This window comes from Scophthalmus maximus, chromosome 13 (genome assembly GCF_022379125.1).
Source record: "Scophthalmus maximus strain ysfricsl-2021 chromosome 13, ASM2237912v1, whole genome shotgun sequence".
In the NCBI taxonomy this organism is placed as follows: domain Eukaryota; kingdom Metazoa; phylum Chordata; class Actinopteri; order Pleuronectiformes; family Scophthalmidae; genus Scophthalmus; species Scophthalmus maximus.
In genome coordinates this window covers 20640673-20660121 of record NC_061527.1, presented here as the reverse complement: position 1 = coordinate 20660121, position 19449 = coordinate 20640673, and the positions used below count along the sequence as shown (strand labels likewise).

Here is a 19449-nt window from a genome sequence, read left to right as displayed (position 1 = left end):
CTTTGTGGACATTGAACGCACCTCTGGCTCCCTCACGTGGCGCTCGTCAGCAACTACACCCCCCCGGTCCGGTCCGTCGCAGATATATTACGCGGTGTCGCACATCTTCATCATCAACACCGGACGCGCTACTGACACACGATCGCCAACAGCAACAATGGTGAGTGACCTGTGGGCGAATGTATGAATGTGTCTTTTAATCCTCATTTTGAATGTGACTTCAACGCACTCGGCGACACGCTGAATAACCCCGCCGCGCACTGTGTCGGTTTCCCTTCGCTAGCGTCCAGCAGCCCTGCGTCGCGCTCGACGCTTAGCTCGCCGCTAACGCTAACGTTAGCGTGTCGCTCTGTTTTGCAGCTTTTCTACTCGTTTTTCAAGTCGCTGGTGGGGAAGGACGTGGTGGTGGAGCTCAAAAACGACCTGAGGTGAGTCTTTCAAAAGAAAAGAAAAAAGGATTAGCCTTGTTATGTGCTAACAAAAGCCGTGCGCTCTATTCTTTAGTACCAGCATCGATGCTAACGTTAGCTGTCTGCAGCGGTGGATGGGGGAAAAGTAAACGATGGGAGCCAGTGAGGCTCAAATGTGCCTGCTTCAACTTTAGCTTTGAATTAACGTCATATGAAAACCATATTTATTTATTACATTTTTTTCCAATGGTTCGCTGAACTCAATGCTAATATATATGCCTGTCATACTTTTTTTTAATCCTAACTTGTCTTTTGTCAGCATCTGTGGGACTCTTCATTCTGTTGACCAGGTCGGTGATCAAGAGTCATTGTCCTTATTTTGAATTTCAAGCAAATCAACTTTCACGTTTTCCATCCGACTGCCCAGTTTCTGGCTTCTCCTCTTCTGACATCTCTTCTGTCTGCCCGTGTGTTTCAGTACCTGAACATTAAGCTCACAGACATCAGCGTCACTGACCCAGAGAAATATCCACACATGGTAGGTGCTTAGCTCGGGTGTCCTCACCCGTTTCATGTTTTTCTATTTGTTCTGTTTGGGGTCCTGGGTATCCTGGGCCCTCTACAAAAAAAAGATCAAAAAACTCAACATTGCCTTCCAACATGATATGACATATGATTTGATAAGACACAGCTTTACTTCAGTCTCAGCTCTAAAACATGTTAAAGATCTTTTTTTTAATAAGTCCTTAGAACCTGGACTTGAACACGCGTTCGTGTCACGAGTCCCCGCACATGTGGATGAGAGACCGTCATGCCGGGTTCCATTTTACCTCGGAAGTCGGGGTTATCGTTCCATTATAATCTCGGATTATTACTGATCTCTGAGTCAGAACTTCAACTCGGAAGGTCAGACGAAATTCACCACCCCGCCTTCCGAGCTCGGAGTTCCGAGGTATAACAGAACGCAGCATCAGATACAGACCCGGACGTCTGTGTCTGCCCATGGTTTTTGTGTGCAATACATAATCCACACAAAAGGAATTTGTATATTTAAGTATTACATGCAAAAAATGTACTCCCAATTCAGTATAATACCGATATAATACTTACATTTCAATATTTTGTATGTTAGCTGAAATTGTGGCAAAGAAACTGGTTACCACTTCAATACTTTTATATATTTTGATTTTTAATGAGGTCAAAATAAAAATAAAAAGGTTGTATTTGCAATTATTACTATTATTATATGCCAAAAAATTAGAGGAGAGCTAATGCCAGTGAAACACTCACGAAGCTTATATTCCCTTACAAATTTGAGCTTTATATTAAATGAGATGCACAAGGATCATACAAACACCTACTCCATCATCGGTTATCCATTGAAATAATAGTGGACAGATTTTGCATTGCTGAAATTTTATGGCACCTATCAACATTTCATCTTGTTTTGATTTGTTCCAGCTCTCGGTGAAAAACTGTTTCATCCGTGGATCTGTGGTCCGGTACGTTCAGCTGCCTGCAGATGAAGTCGACACTCAGCTGCTGCAGGATGCGGCGCGAAAAGAAGCGATACAGCAGAAGCAGTGATTTCCCTGCACGATGGGGGTTAGTTCAGGGGGGGTTGGAATTCTTGTGACAGTTAATGAGTAGTTAAAGTTTTCAGTTAATTTCATATTAGTTGTTGTCATTAAGCAGTATTGGTCTCTTTCACAAGACATCAAGTGCATTCCCGTCATCAGCGATCAATAATTTACACAACTGTAATGAAAAAAATGTACTCTCCCTTTTGTTTGTTAAAAAGAAAAAAGGAACTAAATGCAATTTTGAGCTCCAGTAGAGGCAAAGATTTGTTGTAATATTTCTGTTGCATAAAACCAGCACTGTTGGCTTATGTTTGAAGAAATGATGACTGAGGTGTTTTTTTATGCCATTTCAAAAATAAAAGGCTATTTTATTTATATTTTGACCAAGTTATTGTCGTTGGTAGATCTTTAGTTTTTCCATAAAACTGGTAAAAAAGAAGTGGTTTTGTTCAATGAAAATTATTGGAAAAACTGGATAAGCTTGATCCCTGTCAGTTGTGATGATGGACATAAAGAGTTATGGGACATACAGATTGAAAACCCAACGCCTCTTCCAAGTGAGAATCTTGAGATAAAAATATATGAGGAGTGCTGAAGATGTGCTGTAAAGTGTTTCCAATGTACGATGCCTATGAATGATCAATCTACACATATTTTTTTAATTCTCGTAACAAATATTTATCCTCATCCAAACAGATGTTCTTCATCTACAGCAGTTTATCACCTGCAAGTGAAACGTTTAATGAAATAAAACACTATTCAGTTCACTCAAGTTTCAAGATGCCAGCAAATTTTAGATACTATCAAACTTAAATCTTTACCCCACAGTTGTCACTTGATGTCCATTTTAAGTCATTAGATAACAAAGAACTGAAGGTGTTGATGGTTTGTTGTGGCCTTTAGTTTCCATGTTAAGCAGTTGTACAGTGTACGAACAGCAGGACACTAAAGACATTATTGTCACACTCAAGTTGAGAACTTACCATTGTATTTATTAGAGCTCGTGACACTTCCCGGATTTGGATTTGAACATTGATGGGAGTTGAGTGAAATAGGTGCTGCTGTCTTTTGTAGCACATCTCATTTTAGTTGCTATTTAAAATAAAAATACAGTCAACTTATTTGTGGATACAGTTCAAAGAGGTTTTATGCTGATGACCACTAGTTTCTTCTTAAGTAGCTATTAAATGAAAAGATGTCCCTCTGGTGTTAATACATAGAAATCCAATACCTTTATTTTACATTCATACATCTATAACATTTTACAATAATTGTAATGATGTTTAAAAAAAAAAAGAAAAGGAAGAAAAAACCCAATCCAAAAGACATGTCCTGAAGATTTACAATGATGAATTTGCATGTTTTAAGGTTGGTGACAAGCATTTAAAATATTTACACACACACACACACACACACACACACACACACAGGGAATTAGGACAAATGGTGTCCTTGAGTTGTACCTTAATAGAGCTGGGCTGAATGGAGAGGGATCCAGTCGCCATAGAGAAAGGCACATTGAATACACAGTGTATGTACAAACAGAAACCTTGACATTTACACAACTTTACTGTAGGATCTAGAACAATGACCAAAAACTGTAAACCTTCACTTATTCAAAACAAATGAACCAAAAAAAGAAGAAAAAAAAGTCAGTCACATCTATACAAATACATTTGAAGCAAAATATTTTCTTGGTCATAAAGCAGTACCTTGAAATGCAGTTCAACACTTAAGATTGGCTCTGCCAGCAGAGGGCAATCCCACAGATATTATTACACAATATGTCACAATATTTATGCAGTTGCCCACTTCGTGTACCCACTGACAACTGGCAACAGTATAGAGAACATCTCCTCATGCATATCCTCATCAGACAGCAGCAGTCATCTGATATGTTTTTAGACTAAATCCAATTACACGTTCACTTTCTTCTTCTTCTCCTTTTTGCACGAATATGGCAACTTGACATGGTGCGACGTGTACGTACATCGACATAAAAATGTATAGATGACGATATGCAGCCGCAAAAAATTTTCGTTATCTTAAAATATATGTACCACCCGTCAATCGAAAATTTTTCAATACTTCCAGAAAAGTTAAGTATCTCTGATATAAAATACTGTATTTCCAAAAAAACAAACAGATTGTTTACATTCCATCCTTCAACAAAATAAAGCTTTATATACGTACCTTCAAAGCTTAGAAACACACCCAACACACACACACATTTATATATATTCATATCTATGTAGAAACAATAAAGTGACTAAGATGCCGTAAGTGGCTCTACGTTCACATGTAGTGGAAACCCGTTTAGAAATGGCGTACGCGGCCAATTTATTCGTCTAATGAACACAGTGTGGCACTACAATTTTGGATGATTGTACAAGTTGGGGGGGGGGTCTTTAAATGCCAAGGTCAAGATTGCCTCCGATTAAAACTGTTCCCTTCTTTCTTTCTTTTTTCGGCTTAGCACGCCTTCGTCAAGTCAGTGGGCATGTCGGCCGTGGACATGCGGTACTGGATCTTGGTGTTGGTGATGGCGCCGTGCTTCTGTCGGAGGTGCAGCCGCAGCTGACTCTTGTGGCGGAAGTGCAGGTTGCATTTCTCACACTGGAAAGCAGAAGCGGAGCAACACTGAATTAGTTTCTGGGGGAGATCATGTCTTAAAATACAGTCTAGTGCACGTCAACCTACATGGTAGGGCTTTTCTCCCGTGTGTATGCGGAGGTGGCTCTTCAGCGTCTGCAGGTGACGGAAGCGCGTTCCGCAGATCTCACACGGGTATGGCTTCTCGCCCGTGTGGATCAGCACATGGGCACGGAGATGGGCAACCTGAAACGTTGAAGGGAAAAATAAAATCAGCTTGAATCATGACATGACAGCGAAACTGGCATCAAACCAACACAAGCGATTACCAGGGAATTTTTATTTTACCCTGACACGTTTTATGAAACATTTCAAATAACGCATGTATTGGTATCCATTGTATTAAAAAATACAAGAACACCCTCAAGCATGTTCTCCACTGTAATTATGGACTACTTATGTAAAGCTGATAATAACGATACCCACCCATAATTACAGTTCAGAGTTAAGTGTTAATGCTGTCAGCCTGTATGCAAACAGAGAAGGGAGAGAATGTTGAGATTTCCTTTTTTTTTTTTTTATTTTATTACGCAAGGGGTGTTGGTACCTGTACGAAACGAGCGCCGCACGTCTCACACTTGTATGGCTTCTCTCCTGAGTGGATGCGAGTGTGAGTCTTGAGGTTAGCTGGTCTGTTGAACTGAGCACCGCAGATGTTACAGCGATACGGCTTCTCTCCTGAGGAAGAAAAGAGAACACTTCAGATTGTCAGCAGCGAAGAGGCAAAGACTTGAAAGCCAACAGATGAATCTGAGATCACAGAGTTTTATTATATATTTATATATATATATTTATTTTTTTTACCTGTGTGGACAGTCTTGTGGCTGGCGAGGTTGCCCTTGTAGCGGAAAGCTGCCTGGCAGCGGTCACACTTGTATGGCTTGTCGCTGTGCACCTGAAGCATGTGTTGCTTCAGCGCCTCGTCTTCGGCGAACTTGGAGTCGCATTCGTTGCAGAAGAAAGTGCCGTTTTCTGTTCAGGGGAGGAGTCATTAAAAGAAAAAAAGGAGACAAAAAGTCAGCCTCTGGCTCTAAATGATACGAGATCCATTTGAGATTTGCGTTCGTCGCTTGACACTTAAAAAAAAACTCACCGCAACTGGAGTCGGAGTATTCCGAGTGCAGCTCCGTCATGTCTTCTGCCAGACGGGACCTGGGGGTGTTGGGACAGACCTCGGAGTGCTGTGGGGCCTGGGTGCCGCAGGACGAGCAGTTAAGGCGGCTCAGGTAGTGAGGGGGGTGGCTGTCTCCGTTCCTCAGTGACCCCTCGAGTGCACTGCAGAAAAAACAAAAACACAAATACTTAAACGTCAAAAGTTCTCGAGCTCAAAATATCGTGAAATTCAGACATAACAAAATCAGAGTGGCGCCAACGTAATTCCAAATGTAACTTTCTAAATTCATGCCGTTGGGAGTCCAAGAGCAGAGCAGGGAATTTCGATGCGACGCGGATTGGTTTCAAGGGAGCAGGACTCGAGGTCAGCCCTCCGAGGCGCAAAGAAAGACCGGGTGTCAGGAAACAAAACATTTGCTGTAAACTCCTCCACTCGCGCGATAGCCTCCCAGCAAATGATACGCGTTGTCAAAAGTGCAGTTTCTTCTTCTACACGAGCTCCAACACAAACAGCCACCCACCTGTTGATGATGTTGTTGAGACGACTGGTCTGGGGCGCGGGCAGATCCTCGCTGTGGTCGCTCCTCTTGCTCGTGATCTGCGGGTCCAGGTTCTCCGAATCGCTCGGGTGGAGGTAGGGTTGCAGGCCGAGGCGCTGAGGTGAGCGAAGCCCGGGATCCCGCAGCCCCGCCTCGTCCTCCTTGGCGCTCTGATTCAGGACGATGAACTTGTACTTCTTCCAGTTGCGCGCTTTGGGGTCCTGCGTGCCCTGCGGCGCTTGCACCCCGGCGGCCTGCGAGAGGCTGGCGTTCTTGCTGCTGCTGGACTCCGTCGGCGAGTTGGGCTGGCAGTCTGATTTGAGGGGGCTCTGCGGGCTGCTCATGAGACTCTTGCGTCCGGCGGCCGAGATTCCCAGCGGGTAGTGCTGGTGGACCAGGTCTTCCTCGGCCTGAGGTGCCTGCTCTTTGCCCGAGTCCTTCTGGTGCTCGAGGCTTAGCGCGGGAAACGTGCGCTTCCTCGCGCCGAAGCCGAGGGACTGGCCGACCCCCTCGTGGCTTTCCTTCCTTATCTCGTTGTCTCTCGCCATCTCCCTGGAAGCGTAGGTGGTGGAGTGAATGATGCCGGAGGAGCCCGGGCCAACCGCCCTGGTGTATTCTGCTCTGATGGCGTTGGCGCTGTCGTGCGGGGAACAGTGCTTGTGGTGGAGACCGCTCTTAGAGAAGTCCGCGAACGCGTTTTTGGCGTCAGTCAGCTTGCAGAGGGGGAAAGGGAATCCTGGCATGGGAAACTGCCCGTAGAGATGGTAGTTGCTGGGGGTGCTGACCCCGTTGAAGAGGTTTGAGCTGTAGGGCCGCCCGTCCCGGAACGGAGCCACGCGGCTGTGCAAACTGTCGACCACATCGTGGGGCCGGTACGCGTGGACGTCCTGAGGTAAGACCAAGGGACTGACCAAAAACTCATCTCTGGGCAGCTTGACAGATGGATCACTGCGAAGACAACAGCAGAAACGTGATATAAACATACAGATGTTGACGATGGGTGGATTATACTGACGTGCAGGGGGAAGTTTCCACTAACCTGGATTTGATGAATCTGTGGCAGGTGTCCACAACATGGTCCATCTGCAGGTAGATGGCCGTGTTCATGATGGCCATGATCAGACTTTCCTTCAGGGTGAGACGCGAGGTGTACATGAACTCCAGCAGGATGGCGAAGCCCTCCGGGTCCACCTTCGGATCCAGGCTGATCGCGTTAAGGTTGCACTTGTGGGAGTCGGTAAAGATGGTGTAAAACAGCCCACTGTGATCAGGGATGAAGAGAAAAAAGGAGCACGACAAAGATCAGTCGCTTCTTCAAACGGCAGAAGAAACTAAATTGGCTCATAAAAGTTGGCCTTTTTAATAACATACACACACACACACACACACACACATACACACCTGCAAGCCATGAGGACGGTCTTGTGCGCACGGAACTGCTGTCTGTTCACCAGAATGGTGACATCGGTGAGGATGTCTCTGTTGCGCAGCCGATTCAGGTTGAGGAGAACATCACTCGCGTGGCGTGTGAATTGTATGCAGCTGTCCGCTGCGCAAGCCATTTTGTCGAGTTCTGCAAATAGAAAGATAGAAAAAAAAAAGTGATTATTTCATTATTTTTTGTAAGTGCCTCGTTGGCTGTGTGCCCTGCTGCTGCCACTCGCCCCCCTGGATGAAGAACTAGTTAGTGAGTAAATTAGCAGGGGCTGAAATTATTTATGACCCTCACTCATAAAAGGGTCTGCATCAGATGCAGCCCGTCGACCAGAAGGCGGCGCCATTTATTAAATAAACACTGTCTAGACATTTAAATTTCCACCTTTGAAATCTTTTCTGTCCCCCTTTGCTGTCTCCAGCGAAATCAATATGACGAGATGACAAACACAGTTCACATATTGATGTGGATGGACAATTGGTAGCACGTCGTAACTGAACGGCACACTACAATATGAATGGTTCTTTCTGTATGTGTCTTTTCTCTCTCTCTCTCTCTCTCTCTCATTAAACAGTCATGAGTTCAAAAATAGCACACATTAAAATAAATACAAATATAAGCACCATTTCTGAGCGTGCTTTTAAACTCCGCTGGTTTTATTCGTCGAATATGAAAATGAGCGCACGCGCTGCACATCTGTCTGACTCGGAGCGAAGCGGAGAAAAGTTGAGCCAGTCTCTGTCCTCGGCGGAGTTGTACTCCAGTTATGAACTGGATGATTAAAAACATATAACGGAAATAAAATTGGGAGAGAAAAAAAAATCTGCAATCAGCGCGACTCGTCTCAAAACTTCTTTGTCCTCCAAATAACACAGTCCGAACCACGAATTTGAATGTCACCCACCATTTGATTTCATTTTTTTCTTCTTCTTTTTAATAACCAGGTGCAAGTGTCAATCCCACACACGCAACACTTTTTGCTGGTCTGTTATAATAGCGAGTGAAGCCCAGTCGCGCGCATCTCCTTTGCCCCATTATATGTTTGTTTAAAAGAAACTAAATTACAAATAAGCATTTTGTTCCAGATCATTTACTTTGATGGAGTGAAAAACTCATATTTTCATCAAGTCCCGGCAAACTGCCTCAGCTTTTCAAACTGCAGGACTCGAGTCTGTAACTGGACACGTCCCGACAGTAGAAGCCATGGAACCCGGACCAGCACGCGTCAGCCCTGAACCACACACACATGCTCCGATCAGCTGGTCAATGGCAACAATCACCTCCTGTTGTTGTTGTTGTTGTTGTTGTTGGCAAACAACCACACACGTAAACAAAAAAAACCTAGACCCTCAGAACATCCTTGCGGACGACCACAGCTGCACAACTCCACTTGGAATCAAATTTCAGCGCGCGCACATTCCTTTTTCAGATTGTTTTTTTACAATTTTTTTATTTTTTGAAATCAGACAAAACAATATTAAGGTTTTTAAAAACATATTTTGCGGCTGGATCGTGGTCCAGCTGTTCACAGTGAAGTGTGTGTGTGTGTGTGTGTGTGTGTGTGTGTGTGAGATGATAACAACGAGGCGACACTGAGAAACCTCTCGACTCGCTGCGGTCGGGTTGACGTCGGGTTACCGTGCGAACAAACACACACACACACACACACACACACACACTACTGTCACGGTGGAAACACGAGCTGCAACTTCGGTGCGACGACGTGTCCCGTGGACACACACTGCCGCGAAAATAAAGAGAGAGAGAGACACACACACACACACACACACACACACACACTAATATTTCCGCTACAACGTTACAGTAACTTCGGGGCTCCTTCGCGCTCCACTAGCGGAGCGACATCAACAGCCGCGGCGGACGGCGGCCCGGAGCGGCCATGCTGCCTCCAAACTTCGTCTGACAGCGCGCGAGCCGCCGCCGCCGCCGCCGCCGCCTCCTCCTCCTCCTCCGCTCCTGCGTGTTGACACGCGAGCGAACAGAGCGGCATCGAAATCAGAGTTCGCCACCGTCATCTCTCCCTGTGTTTGACCCGAGCGTTATTGCAGCTCCACGACATGGCTGTGCGGTGCGGTGCGGTGCGGGGGAGCCACAGCCCGCCCCGGCGGTTCTAACGGCGCAGCGCCGAGACAGGCGAGCTGTCAAGAGAGCAGCGCGCCCGCCTGTCACCGCGGGAGCCGCTCCAGAGTTCCAGCTCTACGCCAAACTGCCACAACCAAACAGTGTCCCCCACACACACACACACACACACACACACACACACACACACACACACACTCATCCCCGGCTCCACTAACAACTACCGACGGCACAAAATGGTCAAAGAGCCCTTGTCTTTAAAAACACACACACACACACGCACACACGCACACCAGCAGCAATAAACAGCAGATAACAAGTTCGCACCAAATTAGACGTAAAAGAAGGGAATTTAAAAAAAAAAAAAATCACCTGGTAGCGCTTTCCTAGAAACTTCTTGCATCACCACTTCTAAGAACCCCAGTTCTAAGAATCAGACGAGCTCAATTCTCGGAATTTGAGCCCGGGACCGTACCACTCCGCCGCGCGGCGCGGGGGGGGCGGGGCAGAGTTTTTGTTTTTTTTGTCCGGGCAAACGACCGATTTTCCGAAGCAGCCGTCCCGGCTCGAATGGCGCCGCGCGGTCCTCGCGGGGAGCGGGGAGCGAATCCGACGCGACAATGCGCACAAACAGAAGCGTAAAGTTGTGAAAAGACCGCCGCGACTTGTCGCCCCTGCGAGCCGAACACCCCCCCCCCCCAACCCCTGCCTTTGGTTCGACCCGCAGTCACAGGACGTCGAGCCGTCGACGTCACGGGCTCCCTCAGACCCAGCCCCCGAGATTCTCAGAACTAATTTATATTCCATGACTGGGGCAATATATCGTGTCGCTGCCTCTGGTCGCGTTTAACACACAGGACAAGACGCTTCACGTACAGAGAGAGAGACACACACACACACACACACACACACACACACACACACACAGACATCTTAATGAGGCCCACGCGGGCGGGTTGGTGTGACAGGGCTCGGGCTTTTCTTTGTGTCCAGAATTCTTCATCTTCTTTTTCTTTTTTTTTTCTCTTTCTCTTTAAAAAAAGCCAGATTTCCTGCAGGTATGCTGCTGCTGCTGCCTTCATAGACGGAGAATACTGCGAGTCGCCATCGGGGGTTTGTTGAAAAAGGGAAAAAAAGCTTTGATAGATTATTTTTATTATTATTATTATAATTATTATTATTCGCAAGTCTGTATAGTTGAGCGTGCTTTCGTGTGGATGTGAATTGTCAAGCGTTTTTATTTATTTATTTATTTTTATTTTTTACAGTTAAATCAGCGCGTGGTGGAATTGGCACTTGGCACAATCCGGTTGAGATGGTGCGTTGTTTTGTCTCATCTGCCTTTACGGCGAAGTTGTGTGTGTGTGTGTGTGTGTTTGCGTGCGTGCGTGTGCGCGTGAAGGAGCTGCAGTTATGACAGGCAGTTGGTGAAACAAACGGTTTATTGCTGGTTGAAGATGCGCCGCAAGTGAATAAACTCGGGGATAACGGGGCGAACTTGTTGCATGAAAACGAGGTCTCATGCGTCCGACGTTTGGATTATTAAATGTCGTGAGAGCTTTTATACGCGTTGTGAAATTCGAGGTCAGCTTTAGGTGTTTGGTCTTTCTGGTGCTTTCGAAACTCAGTCGGACTCCTCAGACATCTCCTCCTGATCAAAAACAGTTGAGTGGGACTGCAGCTTCTCCTCCCTCCCTTTGAACATATCTCTTCCGTCCAGAATTATTGTTTTTCTCGTTTCTTTATGGATCGGACAACCTCGACTAGTGTTAAAGTGGAGGATGCCGGTGAGTGTGTCCATGTCAGTTGATGTGCACACAGATAATAATGCTCATTGTGATGCAAAGGAAAACAATTCCTGGAAAAATTAATTGTAATGCATCTCTGCATATATATCTTTCTTTCTCCTCTCTCTCTCTCTTCCATTTAATCCAAGGTGTTTGTACCCCCTGTTGCGTCATTTCTGAAAAGTTTGGGCAAGAATGAACTAAAAGTCTTTTTTTTTTTTACTTCTCAGTATTCTTTAGTGTGTTACTCTCTGCCCCTTCCGTGTGAAACCTGACGGCTTTTTGCATGAAATGATGGCATCAAAGAGAGACCAGGTCTGAATTTACATTTTCTTTAACCAGTTACTCTGCTTATGATGCCTGGTTAGGGGAGGCGTATATGACTGCGTCTGAAAGTTAGTATTAATTTCATGAGTTGATGGCCACGGGTTTACCGTCAGTGACCCACCTTGGAAACTTTGTTTGTGCTGATTCCAAAGTGTGGATTCTCCGTCTCTCCTCAGCCCGTTCACTCCCTGGCACAGGAGGAGCATTTGCTGTGCTGTGAAGGACAAATGAAAAAATGGTTATAAGATACAGTCGGTTACATTGAGCAATTCATCTATTTAATAAATAATTCTCTTCAAAAGACATATCCTTTATCTTTAGCAGTTTTAATATTAACAAATAGAGTCCTGTAATCCCGGTATATAAGTATTTGTGGATTTTCTTGTATTGAATTTGTTAGGTCTATGATTCATAATGTGGTGGTAGAGTATCAAATAAATATTTGAATAATGAAGTTCATATTCATATTGTTATGACCAGTGTGCAAACAAAGCATTAGCTCCATTAAACAACATCCTAATAAACAGCAAATGCCATGTCTTGCTTGGTGAATTTCATTTTGAAAGGCTGCCCTCATTGGGACATTAAATGACCTATAGGTCCATCTCTACAACTACAGTTGATCTAATATGTTTGTTTTGGAAAAAAGTGAGGATAAAAAGAGAAAAGTGTAAAACTCAAACAATTTTCATGTTCCTCTTCAGTAACATGAAGCCATTTCTCTAATTTTCCACTTGACATATTCGAGATTTTTTCTTCTAAAAATTTGATTTTAAAAATATATATGTACCTGATACCTTTCTCATTACACATTAATGATGTCTTGTATTGCATATAGGGGGACATTAAAGCTGTCAGTCATCTTTCTCAGTCACTGAGCAACAGACTTTTGCATACACATCCAAATTAATCAGACGCAGCTCCTTTCTTTTCTCCTTTTTTTTTGTTGTTTGATTTAACCCTTCGTGCGACAACACAACTCCATCGTAATGTAACCGACATTTCCCCAGTGGATTGCCCGAGCATCCGCCCATCTGGATCCGGCATCCCACTAAAAACACTCCAGGTGTTCACAAACCATTGGAGGGCGGGGGAGGAGGGGGGAGGTCTCCAAAATAATTAAGACACACGCTTTTACAGCATTCTCCGATTCAGCACTGCCAAATAAAGACTGTCTTGAGTTCTAAACAAAGAGCAGCGTCAACTTTTTTTCAATCCACTTGGGGGGTGTTTAAGGCACTCCGGCGCGGATATGCATAATGCACGGCCATAAACCATCCAGGAGTGAGGAGAGAGATGGGTAATTTACCAAGGCCTCATGCTGTGCCCAGCTATAGAAGGATGGGATAATTACAGCAAATCCTTGGCAAACTTTTACTCAACCATTTCCTGGCAAATCATAAATGACCCACTTACGGAGGACGGAGGAAGAGTGCAGGGTACACTGATCCATATGCCCCTCTGTCTAAACTGATGGGGAAACACTGTCGCGGCGCGAAGTGTGTACCGGTTAATCCCGGATCTGCATTCAGGGCTGGATAATTGAACAACGGGTCGCGACGTTGAGGCCTTGGTCCCCTTTGTTTGAATGGCAAGCTGTTCAGAAACAATCGCAGCCGAAGCCAGGCTGCGACAGCCATTCAAGTCTGCGCCGGTGAGTAACAGCTGCACATTAAAAAAAAAAGAAAAGAAAAAAAGAAGAGAGGAAAAAAAAATCCCGCACACTTTTGACACAGTGTGAGACATCTCTAAGCCGTATCATTGCCTACACTCGGTGCACGATAGGTCACTGAATAGAAATGCCCACTGACAAAAGCCCGAGGCCCGGAGGTTGCCTCACTTTCCCCCCCCCCCTCCATAAACTGCACACTTTTGTCTCGTTTCACAGCAAATTTCTGCCAACTTCAGTGTTCATTGTCAGCAAAGATGTGAGTGCGGAGTTTTGTTCTGAGAGGCATGATGCAACCGAGCTGTAACACCAAACAGATAATGCTGTTAGCTACAGAGGAGCTTTTTTAGTTCCTTTCTTTAAAAGAATTTCTTTCCATATTGTTAAGTTTCACTTTTTTTTAACTCAATGCAGCCCAGAAGCATTTTTTTTTTTTTTTTTTTTACGCTTGTGTCCAGTTGTCAAGTGCCATCACGACTGCAGGTCTCAATTGGGGCACAGCTGTGTCAGTAAAAAAGAAAAAAGAGATAAAGACTTGCTCTCCTTGTCGTATTCGTGCATTTTCCTCGATCATTGGTTTGAAGAAATCATTGTACACATACAGTATGATATGCATCATTTATAACATCTGTTGAAGAACACGACATGTGATAATAGATAAATAGATGCAGTGGGAACGACGATGATACTTCAACAGATTTTTCCCCGTTCAGGTGTACACACTGTACTCGGAAGCAGGTCTCTTGCTTTTTGGAAATGAACAGACGAACCGGCAAATCATATTCTGACATGAGATCGTGCAATAATGCTGCCATGTTTCTCTGCACTTACGCACACTGTTAAAAGTTGCTTTCATCCCACTTGACGAGGTGAAATAAAAAAGAAAGGAAGATTAACAGCGGTGCCACTAAGAGCTTGCAAATGTTTCGATCAGTAATATATATAGACACACACACACACACACACACACTTTAGATTTAGACTTTCAACAACCCTTGACATTTATAGGTGTTGTTTAAAGCTGTTTTAATCTGATCTATCACTATAATCTGAAAAAGACACTCTCTCACATAAAAACCCCCAAAGACCACAATGTTGGAGTAAGTTTTATGCAGTGCGCCTGTTGTGGATAACCTTGAGTTCACCGGCTTGCCTGTGCAAGCTACATGCTAAGGTTGCAGAGGAGTGCCGGTGGACCAGAATTCCAATTTAGCCATATCAAAGCATGTAGAATCAGTGCTTTCGATGCAGCCTGCAGAGTCCGAGATGATGGGATTTTCCACGCGTACCAGAAACAGTCCCGCCGCCAGTGTGCTGTCTGCTGTCGTCGGGTCACTTACTCCCGCAGAACATGAGTACAGTATGTCACGAGTGCACAGAAAGAGACGCCACCCAGTGTTGACTTTCTTTGTCCTCTTTCTCCAGAGATACGGGGGTTTTCGAAGAGCACTTGCGGAGGAGTTGTTAACTTTGGGATGACTTCTGCACAGACAGGGATTTCTTTCTTTTTAGGCCTGTCTCTGTATTTTAACAGAGTCTGACATACAGCTTCTGAGCAGGTCATCAATTGGAAAGCAAGTGGGTCTTTTTTTCTTTTTTGCACCGCCCTCAATAATGATCCAATAAGAGTCATTATCTCGGCATGTGTTAGAAATATTTAGGCTCCTTTCTCATATTTTTCTGCATTTTTCCAACTTTGATTTGAAGGGACATGCATACTCCTGCTTACAATTGTACCCATGCTGTAACGCACTGATTCCCAAACGGGGGTATTTGTACTCGAGAGAGTTCCGACTGTAGTTAGTAAACGGTGTGAATGGTTTAAATACTGTAGTTAACCAAGAGAGGATGATCATATGCAACAATGAGCCAAAAGTAATTGTTAAACGGGAGAAATAGTCAGCATAAAAATGTTGAAATTATTATTAGTATTAGGTAATTAATATACTGCAGTGATAAGCAATAGATTAACAGCTAAAAGTAACAGATAAACGTGGGATAATTACAATTTTTGTGAAGAAATTAAAGGGGCAGTAAGCGATTTTGGGGAAAGCTTGTCTCTCTCCTTATTGTTGTTGTTGATGATTTTACTGCACTGGCCGGGCCGCGAACACGCAGCCTCGGGTATGTGAGACAGAGGCGCTAACTACAAGGCCAAGAGTCGTAGCGTCACTCGCTAGAACATCTTAAGTTGTTGGGGAGTGATGTTTACCAGCCGCATACAGTGTTTTGTGGTGCGGTCCGCACCATTTTTTTTGCTATCCATTTTCAGAGCCAGGGCTGCAACGGTAAAACGGGAATTTATTTTCGCCGCACACATACAACCAACAGCTAGCGGGGCCATGAGGGAATACTTGCTGTTTTTTGTAAAACATGTATTGTTTTAAAATCGCTTACTGCCCCTTTAAGGCTTGATTTACGGTACATGGGCGTGCATCTGTGGACCTCCGAATTTTCTGGAAGTTCACGAGTTGTGACGTGTTCGCTGACATTTGCAGGAATGGCGGAGGCCACTGAAGTTAATTTTGGTTGGGTGGAAGTTAACATGCTATAATCTTAGTCTCATAAAGGTCAGTTTTTTGTAACTTCATGATACAATCGAGGAAAACATTGATATTCCCCTTTTCCCACCGTCATTAGGCCTTTTGCATTTCCTGCATTCGCCGTTGCCTGGCGGCGGGTGTTCTCCCGACTTGAACACCCACCACACCATGGGCACCTATTCATGCCATAACCCCGTGCTCGCAAGTTCCGTTTGAAGGCAGACATCGTCCGGCACTTTGGTGACAAAGGAGGAAAACGCATCGACACTTGCTCCAGATATTCCATCCAAGTCTCCTATTATTACCATTGACATGCTGTAAAATGCATTAACAGAGGGTGCCTATGAACATGTGAGGATGTCATTTCAACTTTAGGCAACAGAAGTTAACATGTCTACGGTATTTCCACTCTCCCATGTGAAAATTCCCCGTTATCAACAAGATCGTGGTGATGATAAAGAAGACCCAAACTTGCCGAACCAGTTTTAAATCGTTGTCCTTACACTATGCGAATTGTTCATACATTCAATTTGCAGTGTTGGCCACATCGAAGTAAAAACTGAAGAAAAAGAAAATTCTCCTCACATGTTTTTAGGTGGGACTGAGCTCTCATGCCAGTCCCTCCGTCAACCGTTGCAGCTCGTTCTCCTCTCTTTGTTGAGGCCCCAGTTTTTACTGTCAACTGTATCAAATTCTCCCATGTTGCATTGCTCCCGTTGCCAGGTCAAAGAAGCTGCCTTCTATCTACAGTAATGCCGACTGCTGATTCTGGCCTACAGGGCTGGTTAAACAGGAACTACACATACATAGCTCCGGGGCACGGTCCTGCAAGAACCCGGCACAGAGTAGCAACAGTGCACCACGCACATCCACCACTTTAGCTCTCCGTCTCCATTGCTTTTGTTTTGGAAGAATATCCTAAATTATGAATGTGATCCTGGATGAAGCAATGTTACATGTCTAATTAAACATATCGGTGTAACGCTATAAAAAAAAAACGTGGCTCCAGATGAGCTTTTCCCTAATTTAATTTCACGAGAGGAATCTGGCATTAGCCCTAATATTCTAGCGGAGATTGCATCTGCCTCAAACCTTCACAGCCCTCCATTAGTATATAGGTGTAGTTTAATGTCAGCTTATTTCGGTTTCCTTTCAGCCAAAGCAGTAAACGCATTTTTAAGCCCAACATGGAGACATGGGATTGGCGAGGATGAAAGCAATCCTACCAAGCCGCAGAAGTCAACCGCTTGACAAATTTAAATCTAGTTTCGCATTTGATGCAAAGGCATCAAATGCGAAACTAGATTTAAATTTGATTTACACAAAAAGGAAAAAAAAGTCATACTTTTTTCGCTTACAATACGTATTTTATTGAATATTCTTATGAAACTTGTCAGTGCCTACGTCTTATTTCCGTAAACACGTGAGGCCAGGCAGATCTCTCCTCCTCTAAATTCTCTGACTCTCTACGTTAGAATGCCGGTCGCTCAAAACAAATCAAGCTGTCTCAACACCAGGCCCTCATTAATCTGCATCTACTGTACGCAAGTTTGAAGTGAAGAATTACGAATTGTTCTTTAAAAATTGGTGCTACCCAAGAGCGGCTGCATACCCTCAGTGCCGACATACCCAAGAAAAACCAGGTGGAAGTGCTGATGCGAGAGAGCAGAGTGACACCTCCTGTGCTCAACACATTTACATATTTGCCAACTGGTCCACATCACACAAACACATTTTGTGCTTTGCATGTGCAGTACCGAAAGCATTTCTTGATAGTATCCTATTAATTTAACAACAACAACAACAACAACAAAAATCAACCAGCCAAAGTGCAGATCCCATTGTCACGTTTGGTTCACCCAAACGGCTGACCTTTGTATTCAGTGTCTGTCTGTCATGCATTACATTACATTAAAGTTGCTGAACCTTGTGTCTAAAGCCACTTACAATAATCGGTACATGTCAGAGGTAGGCACGTAGCGTCAAGGGCCTTGCCTGAGGGCCCACACTGGATTTTTAGCCAAGGTTGGTGTAACTCACTTAGCCATACCGACATGGACCAGTATGCACGTGCGGAAGTATTCTTGAAAACTAATCTACATGAAAACCAAAAGAGAATCAAAATGGTCTCACGCATCCCGTCTAAGTGCCCGTTTGACATTTTTACATACTGTACAGTAGATATACCCACGAGGATGTAATTCAGCGCGTATCCCCCTTTGCTTATCAGATGTCAGTTGTTCTTATCACAACCAGGTGTCTACTGTATGTCCTTTAATGTCCCTTTGCATGCGTGTTAGGGTCGTGACTGAACGCGTGAATCTGTACTACACAGATTTGATCTCAGAGATGTGCCAACCACCGCAAAAAGCAATATGGAAATACACAGATGAATCAGTCACTGCAGCTCAGGTGTCAAGCCCGTGCTCCTGGCCTTTTGTCAGGACGTGTTTGGCTGGACGTGCGAAGTGCTGATGTTCCCCTTGTTCCCAAGTGCGTCGACATTACTTGTACAGTAAATGCATATCTCTCCTGTCACTTTGCACTGCTCTTTAGGAGAGTGTCAGACGAGACGATGTAAAAGAGTGGGATTAAACTAAATAACATATTTCGAGGAAATAATCAAGCTCAGTTTTTAATAGGTTTCCATTAGGTGCATTTTATTACGCGGGCAAAGCTTCCTGTCCATATACGATATATCACAGAATATGAAAGGCACTGGTAATATGGTTTCATAAACGGTTTGCCAAGAATTCATTCTCTTTCCAAAATCAATTCCCTCGCCAGCATTGAGATGCAGAGGTGTTTCAGGAACAGAAGAGAGAGGTCTCACCTTTTTTCTGCTGGAAGGAGTGAGGCATGATGGGAATCCGGCGGCAGAACCTTTGAATTTTGAAGGTCTTGGACGTGAAGGGCCCAAAAGTCTTTTCAGCGATGCCTCTCACCCAGATCGGTCAACTTGACCAGATGATGGAAGATCCGGAGCTCAGGAGGGGGAAAAAAGGTCAAAAAATAAAAGAACCAACTGTTCTGACCAGATTTAGTAGCTAGATGATCCAGGATGCGGAGTGTGACTGGTGCCCGAGCCTCTCCCCCGAGTGGCGGCTGAAGCTTTGAAAAAGGATGGAGCTGACTTCAGTGCAAAGGGGGGCGGGGCGGGGCGGGGGGGGGGGGGAAACCCTAATCTGTGTCTCTGTCGTCGTTCAGCAGGATGGGAGCACTTCTGGAAAGGCGGGTACGGCTGCACGCCCTGAAGTGAGTCAAGTCGACTGAGCGCGCCTCATGTCAGTG

At 44.7% G+C, this 19449-nt stretch overlaps 2 protein-coding genes across 5 annotated transcripts; one reads left to right on the top strand and one right to left on the bottom strand.

Annotated features, from left to right (window-relative positions):
* Positions 1 to 15: 15 nt before the first annotated feature.
* On the top strand, positions 16 to 2368 carry smx5. The gene is made up of 5 exons (XM_035647029.2): positions 16 to 160; positions 361 to 428; positions 730 to 760; positions 889 to 948; positions 1872 to 2368. The coding sequence occupies exons 1-5, from the start codon at positions 158 to 160 to the stop codon at positions 1995 to 1997; spliced, it is 288 nt and encodes a 95-aa protein (XP_035502922.1). The 5' UTR covers positions 16 to 157; the 3' UTR covers positions 1998 to 2368.
* Positions 2369 to 3202: 834 nt separating this feature from the next.
* On the bottom strand, positions 3203 to 19206 carry bcl6aa (BCL6A transcription repressor a). Of its 4 annotated transcripts, XM_035647013.2 has the most exons (10): positions 18992 to 19206; positions 12068 to 12160; positions 7699 to 7870; positions 7337 to 7558; positions 6280 to 7245; positions 5739 to 5920; positions 5450 to 5617; positions 5193 to 5323; positions 4694 to 4831; positions 3203 to 4609 (listed from the first exon to the last, which is right to left on the bottom strand). In XM_035647013.2, exons 1-10 carry the CDS (start codon positions 19017 to 19019, stop codon positions 4466 to 4468), a joined length of 2244 nt encoding a protein of 747 aa, XP_035502906.1. In that variant the 5' UTR covers positions 19020 to 19206; the 3' UTR covers positions 3203 to 4465. The 4 variants fall into 4 exon arrangements, with proteins under 4 accessions (XP_035502906.1, XP_035502907.1, XP_035502910.1 ...); XM_035647014.2 differs by lacking the exons at positions 12068 to 12160; positions 18992 to 19206 and adding an exon at positions 10205 to 10461; XM_035647017.2 differs by lacking the exons at positions 12068 to 12160; positions 18992 to 19206 and adding an exon at positions 9763 to 10109.
* Positions 19207 to 19449: the final 243 nt, after the last annotated feature.